This window comes from Labrus bergylta, chromosome 7 (assembly GCF_963930695.1).
Source record: "Labrus bergylta chromosome 7, fLabBer1.1, whole genome shotgun sequence".
Classification (NCBI taxonomy): domain Eukaryota; kingdom Metazoa; phylum Chordata; class Actinopteri; order Labriformes; family Labridae; genus Labrus; species Labrus bergylta.
The window spans coordinates 24,132,966-24,144,884 of NC_089201.1; the positions used below are offsets into that span (position 1 = coordinate 24,132,966).

At 38.0% G+C, this 11,919-nt stretch overlaps 1 protein-coding gene across 1 annotated transcript; it reads right to left on the reverse strand.

Annotated features, from left to right (window-relative positions):
• Positions 1-3,282: 3,282 nt before the first annotated feature.
• lmo2 (LIM domain only 2 (rhombotin-like 1)) lies at positions 3,283-6,821 on the reverse strand. Its single transcript, XM_020659496.3, has 3 exons — positions 6,209-6,821; positions 5,264-5,479; positions 3,283-4,339 (listed from the first exon to the last, which is right to left on the reverse strand). Exons 1-3 carry the CDS (start codon positions 6,247-6,249, stop codon positions 4,111-4,113), a joined length of 486 nt encoding a protein of 161 aa, XP_020515152.1. The 5' UTR covers positions 6,250-6,821; the 3' UTR covers positions 3,283-4,110.
• Positions 6,822-11,919: the final 5,098 nt, after the last annotated feature.

Consider the following 11,919-nt stretch of genomic DNA (forward strand, 5'->3'; position numbering starts at 1 on the left):
AATCTATGACCCTAAAAGAAAGGTATGTTCCGAACCATGACCTCTGTGAACCATTTCACCCACAATACATTACATAATAATAACGTACATCATTATTTAAAAAACAGAACAAAACCATGATATATTAATTATCAGTAGTAATAGTTATAATAGACTGGTAACAGCAGTTCAATGGTGCATTCGCCCATATGCTAATTAAACAGGCTTTGTAAACGGTTAAGGGGTTAAGCACTATTCATTCAGTCAGAGTTTGACTACCAAGATTAATTTTGTCTTTATTTTACAATCAAATTGTTGTTTGATATTTACATTATTATGATGGAACCTTATGTACATCGATCTATGGTCTTAAAAGCGTAAGCATCTATGTCCAGTAAGGGGTGAAACAAAATATCGATACACCACTATATCGCCATCCTGACTCATGGGGTTCATTTATCCAATCACTGGTGCCAATAGTTAATATTCAATTAAATTAATATCATAATTAATAATTATCTGTTTTAAACAAGGGGCAACCTCCGGTCTCGAAAAATGAAGCCAATGCGGAAGTAAAAAAAAAACAACTGCAGTTCCTCGAGGTTCCGCTTGAGGCCGGCTCCAGAGGCACCGGAAGTGCCATAAGCCCACAGCCAAAAAAGCCGGTTTTTACCACAGGAATTAACATGTTTACAGCCTGGTTCAAAAAACGAGATATATCTGATAAGTTGACGGCCCCTTCTCCTCACAATTTGGTAAAAAAAAATGTCAATAGAAGACAAAGTTGTGTAAAAGTAGACTTCCTTCCCTAAGCTATTGAGTTGAGCAATAATGCACAATTTAAGTCTTGTCATTTCAAATCTAAAATGTATACTCAAGTAGAGACAAAGGAGTGCATTTATATAAAAATATTTATTTAATCTGAGAAACAACATAAAAAAAAAAGTCTGTTTTTACAGCAGAGATGTACCTGGTACAAAAAAACAAATAGGTCTGATAGCTCATGTCTCTATCGACACACACTGTATGGGGGTGAATGTTTTGATGACTCATCCGTTTTGATTTGATGAAGGATAAGAGTTATTCACAATAAGGCGTGTAGCTGACATGATCGACAGGCGGGCGCGGTGTAACGGTTTGTCAGGACGCTTAAAACCCGCCTCAGCTCCAGCTCACAGCCTGTCGCTAGGTTGAATGAAGGTAAGGGTGAGACAGCATTTCAAGCATGGAGACCGCCATCGATGCAGGAACATGTGGGTGTCATCACTCAGGCCATCCCGGGGAGACCTCCCTCGCAGCGAGCTGTTGAAGAGAAGCAACTGAAGTCCACCCCAGAACCAACAAATGCAGATGTTGTTGAGGCTCAGGTTTCTTCCTCTGTCTCTGCAGCTCTCTGGGCATCTCGACAGACCAGTCACCAATAATGCACACTGTGTCTATAGGAGAAATACAAAGGTATTCAATTAATGCCTCAGACAAGACTAAATGTACAGTTAACTACATGTGACAGCTCAGGGTGTTTTTTGTTATTAGCCACATGAGCAGGAATAATATTGAACAAGGTAGCTGCAACTCATTATAATAGATGCCAGTCTTAAATACATTTTTTTTCTAATACTTTTTGGTGTGAAGCTGACACTGTCCACAGACTCCATGACTTCACGGGGTTCTATAGAAAACAAATGTCTTATAATAGATACTAAATAATTATTTTTTAATTGTCATCTTCACCCACATCGCTGTTGACATAAGTAAATATAAAGTAGATCCTAAGTTAGGTTGAGGCCCCACTGAGACAGCATATCCAATATGGATGCGCCCGTCGATTAGACTCATTTGATGCCTCCGTAACAGACGGGTGACGTCACTCAGGGTTCGTCCAGTAATATTTACAGTCTATGATCCAGATTGAACAACAACAACAGCGACACCTTACTTGTCTTAAAGCAATATCACGCCTCCAACCGTAACCATGGGTAACCTTAAAGGCAAAGTGCATCATATCAAACAGATACTCTTGTAAAGTACAAATTGTAAATATAAATGAAATTAGCATTAAATCAAATAATGTATATTATCGCAACCTGAGAAAAATAAAGATCTAGAAAATAAAACTTCACAAAAATAAATCTCATCTCCATCTTACAAGAGGTTGGAAATGAGAAGTGTTTCCGTATAAGAGCGAGTCTGTTGAACACACAATCATGTTATAAATTATCTCACAGGTCATACATTCTGATTTGATCGAGAAATACTTTACTATAAAAAACAAACTAATTGTTTGAGCTAAAAAAAAAATTTGTGTGCAGGCTTCATTCAATTTGAAGTTGACTGAATTTGAGATGATAAGTTGAGATAAATGTGTATTCATTCAAATCAAAAACTCTTTCTTTGTCAAACAATCTTGTAACTTTTATATTTACAATTGAGTTGCTTTGTCAACACAGTGTTTCCTTTCCATTCCTGGCCAAACTGGGACGCAAAAGTGAGCTCCTAAGGCGACAGCAGTAACATTGTCTGTTTACAGTCTTCACATCATGTCATCTTAATTATATATTTATATTTTGGTCAACTTCAAATCATTTGAGTCATTTTTGTAAGTGGAAAATGTTTACATTAGTTGAAATGACAAACATGGTGTGTCAGTCTTATTTTGCACTGCATTGTGGGAGATCAGCGTTTCAGCATTAATCCTGACTGAATGAATTCACTAGAACCTGTTTTGAGTATGCATTTACTGTGGTTTTAGGACACATCTTGTGTTTTTGTGGATGTCTACATCATTTATTTGAATGTGATGTGATTAAAGGTTCCTGTGTTAATGGATCACTTCTTCTCTGAAGCTTCAGAAAAACAAATTTCAGGACCTCTGGATAAAATGGGTATCTTATATCTCCCCTAAACTCCCATCTTTTGTTTAATCTGATTTTACCTAAGTTATGAAACCCTGTAGCCTTAATTTTTGTATTTATTGTGGAAAATCACCCCATGTCTTCCCTTTTTATTTGATTTGATCTGTTTTATTCATTAGTTTATTTATTTATTTCTATTTGATATATTTTGTTCTGTATTAATTTACAAAGAAAGTGAAAAGAGGAATCACTTGATTGTCTAACCACAAATTAACAATATGTACAAATGTCTGTGAATATGTGTGATTCCAAATAAAAAATGTAAAAAACATTTCTGTGTTTGTCAAAGAAAGACACTCGCATCTTGTTTTGCACTGCATTGTGGGAGATACCCTGTCTCTTCTGATCATTCTCAAAAGTCAGTGTTTCAGCATTAAAAAGAAGGAAAATCTAATTTTCTCTGAATTGTAATTTATTTAATAAATTGACAAGTAAATATACAAAAAAATCTCAGGTGTATGTCCAGAGAGTTGCAACAGTTACAAAAGAAACATAGTAAACTTCTCCAAAGTCAGTCACATTTATATTGCATGAATTTCCTTGATCACTAGAGGGCAGCATCGGTTCAACCGGGTGATACCATACACTCATTTTGATCAGGACAAATCAAAATGATTTATATTCTATTGATGGTAAGAAAAGCTGGTAATGATTTACTTTATAGGTTGAACATTTGCTCATCTAATTCTCTCCAGTTTCCTGAAGAAAACTAAGTAATGTAATACTAATTGTATGAAAAGTCTTTGAGTCAGTGCAGCAGGTAATCTGAACATGTAAATGATTTACAATTAAACTCATACGGAGAACCAAAGTTTCCTATAAATTGAGTTAAAATGCAGCTGTCATTTCAACAAATCCCTACAATTTGAATCAAATTCTATTGTTCTTTGCGGGTCATTCTTAGAAAAAAATACTGATTTATGACATCATAGGTTACTGAAATTCTTATTAAGCTTTTTAGACCAGGCTGAGATGATGTCACGGTGTCTAACTACAAGAAACTTTTTTTCATTAAAAATGTCTTAAATTCCATTGTGTTATTGCTGGTGTAGGTTCATTAGTCCCAAGCAGGGAGGTTTAGTCACTCGTATTAAGTTCAAATGATTCCACATCAGACTCTGACGCTAAAGTTAAAGCCTTCAAATGTGTTCCATTCCCTGTAAAGCCAGGGGAAAAGGGCAGGGTGACACTCCTCCATGTTGGGCACGAGATTTTTCTGCTAAACCATGCTGTTGTTATTGTTGAGTTTGGTCCACTCAAAGATGTCCTGCTCGCACACAATGTCTGAGTTGATGAGGAGGTAGCGGTCACCCACGCAGAAGTGTTTCTGGCAGGCGGCACACTTGAAGCATTCCAGATGGTACACCTTATCCCGCACACGCATTGTCATCTCGAACGCTCGAATCCTCTTCTCACAGGACGCGCAGAGACCGTCCTGGCCGAACAGCCTGCATGACGAGGGGAGATCAACAAAACAGTGAGTATAAGAAGCTACACATTCACTCTGTGTGCATAACATGACACTTTGGAGTATGTTAGACATCTTTAAACCTCTGTACATCTTTAAACTACTGATTCTCAGTGTGGAGGCTGCAGCCATTTTTTATATGAAAATGAATTAACAATAGATAAATACAAACTTTTTAAATTTGCACCTTTTTTGTTGCTTAACAAGTATTGTTTGATATATGTGAAGGGATTAACACTTTTCACTGTTATTGCTACAGGAAAAATGTCATCTTCGCTCAGACGTTGATCAGAGTTGAGCGATTAACGGTTTGAGTGGACCATTGAATAATTTACTATTGACCCTCCAAAACCAGGGTGTCACCCCTTGCACTGAGAGGTACAGCACATTGTCTAGGACCAACACATACTTCTACTTTATGCTTGAATAATACAACCTAGTAAGGATGTAATGACACACAATTATTTAGGACTAAATATACCAGTCACCATATAAACATATGAATTCACATAACAAGTCTTTAACAGGGCTATTAGCCTATATTATTACCTTATCATGCATAAGCCTGCAAGGGATCAAACATTTCCAGGAATGTGTGTGTGTGTGTGTGTGTGTGTGTGTGTGTGCGTGTGTGTGACTGTGTGCGTGTGCGTGTGCGTGCATACTTCAACATGTTTTATGCAAATGAATTCCATTGTTCTCAAAGAATTTTGATTGGTGACATGTTTACAAAGTATTCACATTATGTATTTGTATTATGTGTTATGTATCATAAACTACAGAATATCATCAAACTTATCTTCATCACTTTCTTATTGCCCTTAACTGGAACCACTTCTTTGTGATAAATCAAATTTAAAAAAAACTACTTGATGAAATCCCGAAGTTACCCCACCAAACAAACCTGAGGTAGTCTCGTCGACATAGTTTTCTTCCCAGTTTGTAGTAAAGCCGACGGCCCACCTCCCCAAGTCGACAGCCACACAGGTCGCAGCTCAGGCAGTCCTCGTGCCAGTACTGCTCGATCGCCTTCAGGAAGAATCTGTCACCGATGCTCTGCTGACAGCCACCACATGTCAGCAGAGACGGAGGCATCTGCAGGACCTCATCCACTGGCTCCCTGAAGAGGACAGAAAGCAGGTTATGAAAACAAATATTAATCATTTGCACTGCCCATTACTTCATAGTGAAAATGCACATTTCCCTGAAACTCATGTTGAAAAATCTTTCCTGCTCTTTCTGTCAAGCAAACCTTTCCCAACCACAAACCTTTCTATCATATCATATCCCCCTGTAAGTTTTAAGGTTGTTAAAATGATCTAATCACACATGTGTTTACATCAGTCTTTACCTCCAGTACCTACTTCTTCTAGATTTTAATACAAAACAGTATGATACTCAAAGACCCCTTGTTGATTATTTTGTACCTTAAAATTGAATTAAATATTATATATAACATCCTGTGCATGATTTCAAACACATTTCGTTGGGATGTAGAGCTCAAATGTGTCATTTCTGACCCACTGTACACTACTGCTTTAAAGGTTTTAAACAGTTTAAGGTCCATATAGGCTACAACATAGAAAAAGAATCTATAAAATCTAGACACTTTTGACAGTTAACTTGTCGGGTGAATATTTATTTTTCAAAGAGCCATTATAACCCCCCTTTTTGAACGAACACAACAATGTGCTGTTTCACATAAACTTGACATTTCTTGGCAAACAGCACGAGACTCCTGACCTCGTGCCCGTGAGATAATTGGCTGAGACTATTGTAATATTATATTTTATCATCATGCATGCAGCCTAACATCTTTACCAACTAGTCGGCTAAATTAGCTACTTACTCATTTGCTTCCAGTGTCTTTCTCTCTATAGGGGTTGACATCTTTCAAATATAACGTCCAGCTCTCCAGATAAAAGGTTTAAGAGTCACAGTCAGCTGTGTAGCTGCCTGTGGGCACACTGGAGCCAAAAGCCGCTGCTGCACCTGCTCCCACAGCCTCCGAGACGCCGCTTCCAGCCGCTTATTTGGGGGTTTTGTGTCTTCTAACCTGACAGGCGGTTAAGTCCTGTGGAAATGGCCGCAAGACAAGAAAATATCGCTAAGTAGCTCAGCGGTGATGGAGGACACTGTCATCATTTCCTGAGGCAATAACCCGCCGTGACACCTCCATGTCTGTCAAATACACTGTGTCTCCGTAAAGCCATTCTGAGGACTGTCCTTCCTTTAAATGAAAACACAAATATTCCGGATGAAAGCGGCTACTCCGTGTCCCCGCGCCACTTTGTTTCTAAGTGAGCTGGCCGCTGACGCGCTCCTCGCCGTTGTTGTTGTGCAGCAGCAGCAGCAGGAGCATCGTGTTTAAATACATCAGGCGCCCTCTGCCTCCCCTCGGCTTTCGTTTCCCTCTTCCTGCTCACGACTGTTTGACAATGGGGGGAAATGGGTCTTAAAGCGACAGCTAAACACAGCTCACGCTGCTCTGCCAGGCGTGCAGGCAGGTCGTGACTGGGACTAATGAGTTCATTATGTGCTTTAATTCACCAAAGAGCCCTCCGGACAATAGATAAAGAGGAGCGTGATATAATAGGACAGACCTTGTGTGTTTTCATTGTAAGTGCGCCTCATTACTTCCGCCATAAACAAAGTGTTGTATCTCATATGTAGGCTACAAAAATTATAAAGAGCCTTTTTTACCACTTTCCAATAGGAAACACCCTTTAGTGCCTTTGGGCATGTGTTCTATTGAAAGACTTAATAAGACCAATACAGATAGTCAACCTTCACATTTTATGAATAGGAGACCATTCACTAAAATAACTTTGAATAGGTGACTTTGTTAGTAACCATGGTGGCTTCTTTCAGTTTGAGCACCACTTCCTACTTTTGACCTTTCCTCTACAAGTCAAAGGAAATCACTTCACATTTACTTTTACCTTTCTTGTAATGCAATAAGCTACTTTTGATTGACAAACAAATCATTGTGATACAAAATGTATTATGTTTTACAACTCTATGATTGTTTATTAAACCCTCAGTGTTTTCAGTAATGCGGGTGATTTAACTTGCCTTATACAAAGCTCTGGTGTGATTTATGAGGTTATTATTTGTTTGATTAAAAGGAGAGGCATTCAGGTCTAACAACATATTGCATTTAGACTTTTGTGTTGTAAAGGGTTGTTTCTTGGTAAAGTGAAGAATTACTTTTACTTTTTTATGCTTTAGGTTTGGTTAACTCGAGTAAGACTTCTAATCTTACTTCTGTTAATTTTGTAACGGAATAAATATTTGAAATGAGTCTAAGCCTAGAATAAAGGCTAATGATTTGTAATAAGCCTTTTAGTCAGTATTTGTAAGTACTTATATTGAACTCATGTAAGTATTGCACAATCACCTCTTTTACCTTGTTGTATATGGATTATGCTCCTGACTCCTAAGCATGTGAGAGGCATTTCAATGATGCACTTGGTGGGTTGGAGAAAAGAAGGAAATGCTATTTATCTTAAAGCTTTCCAGTAATTTCTACCACAGTTATAATTAAGGCAAAAGAAACCAAATTTTATGTCAACAGAGTTAATATATTTCATACCTTTCAACATGACTCTTGGAGTTGTTTTCGCTCTAAAGGCCTACTTTTTTTTTTTTTTTTTAAACAGAGCTCTTGGATTATAAAAGATACCTGCTTTCTTGTAAACTGTTGTACGACAGAAGATGCTATCAACTTTCCCTGGAGCTTTTTTTTGAAGTTGTCATTAATGGATGCAATAATATTCCCACTTTGTTAGTGTCCTTGCAGCCTTTTCTATGACAAACCAGAGCCACTTCTTCTTATCTGCTGCCAGGGCCTCAGGTCTGCCTGCAGGAGGGAGGGACTCACACAGCAGTTGGACTGGGTAGAGAGATAAAGCACCTCGACTCAGCAGCCTCACTCAGCTCCACAAACAGATGCAACCAAAGGAAGATTGCAGTTAAACTCTAAATTCTGGCTACATGTGTCCTGAGGCTGGACAGTAGTTGGACTGTGTATATGCTCATGGGATAAACACCAGGCTTAAAAAGGCCCCGGAGAGAGGTGAAAAAAGGCATTGTGCTGTGCCAGCTTCACAGAAAGTAGAGCAGCCTGCAAGAAATAAAACTCTTCATTTCGTGTCCTTCATAGTAGTTTTTTTTTTTTTTTTCGCCTTTTTCTTTATACAGCACAACAGCACATTTAAAGAGCTGTGGTGGCTTTCTTTCACAAACCTAATCCCAGATATTCCATTTTAACCTTCCTTTGATTGCAAATGATATCAGTATCACAACAAGACACTCTCTGGAGCTGATTTGGAGTGTTTGGTCTACAACACTAACACCTCAGCCCATAATTCTCTGAAATTGAAGTGTTAGAATTTTCTTTTTTATTATTACTCTTGACGGATCTCTTTGTCAATGTTTGCTTGTACTTCAAGGTTTAAGTGGATTCTTAAAAATCTCCCAACATGGTTTATTCTAGATACCTAACATGGACTAATAGTGCTCAGAAAACAAGGATACCATGACAAAATCTCTCTGGAGAGGAACCCAGTATGATGCACTCAAATAATTTTTAAATGTTATCTTTTGTTATTCTCTTGCTGAATACGCCAAAAGCTACAAACTTTTTATGGTTCTGGCTCTGTTAGGTTAGTAATGCTTAATCCAATTTACACATTGCTACCATGATGTCTCAACCCTGTAAGAGCTCAAGAGCAAATTTATGACAGCTATGACAACCAAGTCATTCACTGCTTCCTGTGAAGCAAACAGAGACATCCCAGAGGATGTGCAACTGGCATGCAGAGAAGAGATGAAGCTTTTCTGGGGGGGGGTTTGTGCACACTGCATTCACTTCCTTGTCCCTCAACCCTTCCCCATGCATGATGGCAGCCCGCTCATGGTCTCCGAGATAGACAGGTCGACTCCAGATGGTTCAGTATGATAGGTGTAACAAGGCTTCCAGCATAAACAACATTACAGCTTATTGTCATTCATCTGTGAAAACCTGAAACCTGCGCTGTTAGCCCTCTCAAATGTCACCAGAAGCAAAAAGCTATAAACCTTCATTTTTTAAATTTGATTTATAAAAGACACAAGTGATTTTTAAATGGAACATTTTAAAGGGCCATTGTAGGCTATGCCCGCTATAGCTTCAATATCTTTTCAGTTTGATTTTGGAGAGCAAAGAGTTAAGTTAAGTTGACCTTTTGGGAAGTGGTGTCACTCATGTCCAGCTTCCTGTTTTGCTCGATTAGTACTGAGAGCTTTATGGAGTTGAAAGCAGAGTGGAGTTTGAGAGCAGATGGAAAATGAGCGTCAGCATAAAGCAAACAGTTAGATCATACTAATTATCTCACATTCCTTTATGTCATCATTCAAAAAACAAGATCATCTGTGGCAGTACATAGCAAGGTCATACAAGGTCAACAGGCAATATCACACCATCTTGTTAAATCATTTGAGATTTAGATATCAGTAATAGAACATCAATAGTTAACCATATATTATGGACTATCTGAACATAGGCCTGAAGGCCCATATCCTAAAACAAGAGGACCCTGGATATATTGTTGTCTCCTTGATAGCATGAGTTCTGCATTAGGAATAGCAAAACCAGCTACTTGTGATCATTGGCTACAGTGATCATTGGCTATGGTTTGAAAGCCTTTCTCCTGAATTAACACTTCAAAAATGTGGTTGCATGTTTCACTACACTCTTACAAAATGGGTATTAATTAGAAGATTCAACTCAATTAAAATGTATCAGTTGTCTAGGTCAGAGGTAAGAAGAGGAACCACCCTGAAATGCTTTGTGAACATGGCTGGTGAACTGTGTTGTTGTTCGATTGAAACACAGCAGGCTGCGGAAATGACTCACTCATTGAAAGGGAGCTGCACTTATCCTGGGAATTCTTCCATAATCAGTATTATCCCTGAAAGAAAACACTTTCAGTGGAACAGTGCAATCAAAAAACTGTGCAGCCATGTTAACTGCTTCCTGTATTTGGCAAAACAAAAGAAAGCTGGTTTCACAGTCTTCTGGTCACTTTTACTCTGTGGTTAAATGCTCAAAGGTGAAGTAGAAACGCAAGAAAAAACATTTAAGCTTTCCCTTTTTTTCAGGTTTTTATATTTGGGCTTTTGGTGTCTTTATTACAGAGAGAGGACAGTGGATAGAGTCAGAAATCAGGGAGAGAGAGTGGGGAGTGACATGCAGGAAAGGAGGCACAGGTCTGATTTGAACCCGGGCCGCCCACTTTAGAGGACTTCAGCCTCTTTACATGAGGCACGCTCACTAACCCCTAGGCTATTGGCACCCCGATTCAGCTTTCCTAAAGTAAAAAAAAAAGCTAGAAAATTAAAACATTTTGTTTATATTTGCTTTGGTTGAATCAATTTTCAGCGTTGATGCAGTTTGTATGCATTTTCTGTGCATGTGTTATGTGTTAATTATTTTTTAATTTGTTAAAAATATATAGGAATGAACAATTAAACCTAAACATAAATGATTCTTCTCCCCAGCCAGAGGTTTTACCTTCTCTGTGTTTGGTTGTTCTTCGTGCTGAGTTTTACTGCCACCTACTGGTGTAATTAACCAAAAAAATCTATGTTGGCCTGAAGGCTGATGCAGCATTGTCATGATCTCTGGAACAAGTTTAGTTCAGTTTACTTAAGTGTCCGTCTGCTTGGCCCATTAGCTTATATTGAAGTAAATCTCAATGTGTGAATGTAGTTTGTCTCTTGCTTGTCAAGTGTACTGCAGAGTTTGTTGGTCTTTATGTACACTTTAATTTATAATGCAGTCAAACAAAGCAAGAAAAGTGCCCTTATCCTCAAATGCTGTTACATATTGGGCAATAACCTCTGTGCACATTTAAATTAAATATTATTATTTATTTCTTTTCCATTCCAGACGTTGCACTTGTTAATATTTGTGTTATAAATTGTGTTATCCTCCGAAATGCAAAATTTGAATGCCAAGTTGTATTCAAAGATGTTGAAACATCTCTGAGTTATCTTTAAGACACAGCAGTTCTATCTAACAGGGACTAAAATGACTATAATGACCCCAATTATTTCCAACTTTCCCTTTCATTATCAGACCCTAATCTCTTTAACAATTCCATCTTTTAGTTTATATTTCTGTTTTTTATTTATTTTTTATTACTTACTTTTTGCTCGCCTTAATAAAACTTGAACTTTAACTTGTTTAGGTCTTTTTCAGCCTAGAGCATAGACTGTAAATATGCCTAGAGTCATGCTGAGGTTGAACTTGAACCCTTGTTCAATAGATGGTATAATATTGTGACATTACGACTACTGCGTTGTGCAGAGAGGCTGTGCTGTGATTGGACAGCAGCCTGGATGGGTTTGGATAGCTTAATCAAAGCTAATGATTGTGCAGATTTTCCACCAAGCGACTGTAATCTTTTTGCCTGACCAGAAATAGCTAATGCATGAGGCTTAAATAACATATGTTTAACCAGTTATTCCACATTTACATTAACTTATCGGTTTTGAATAGGCAAATCTTGATTT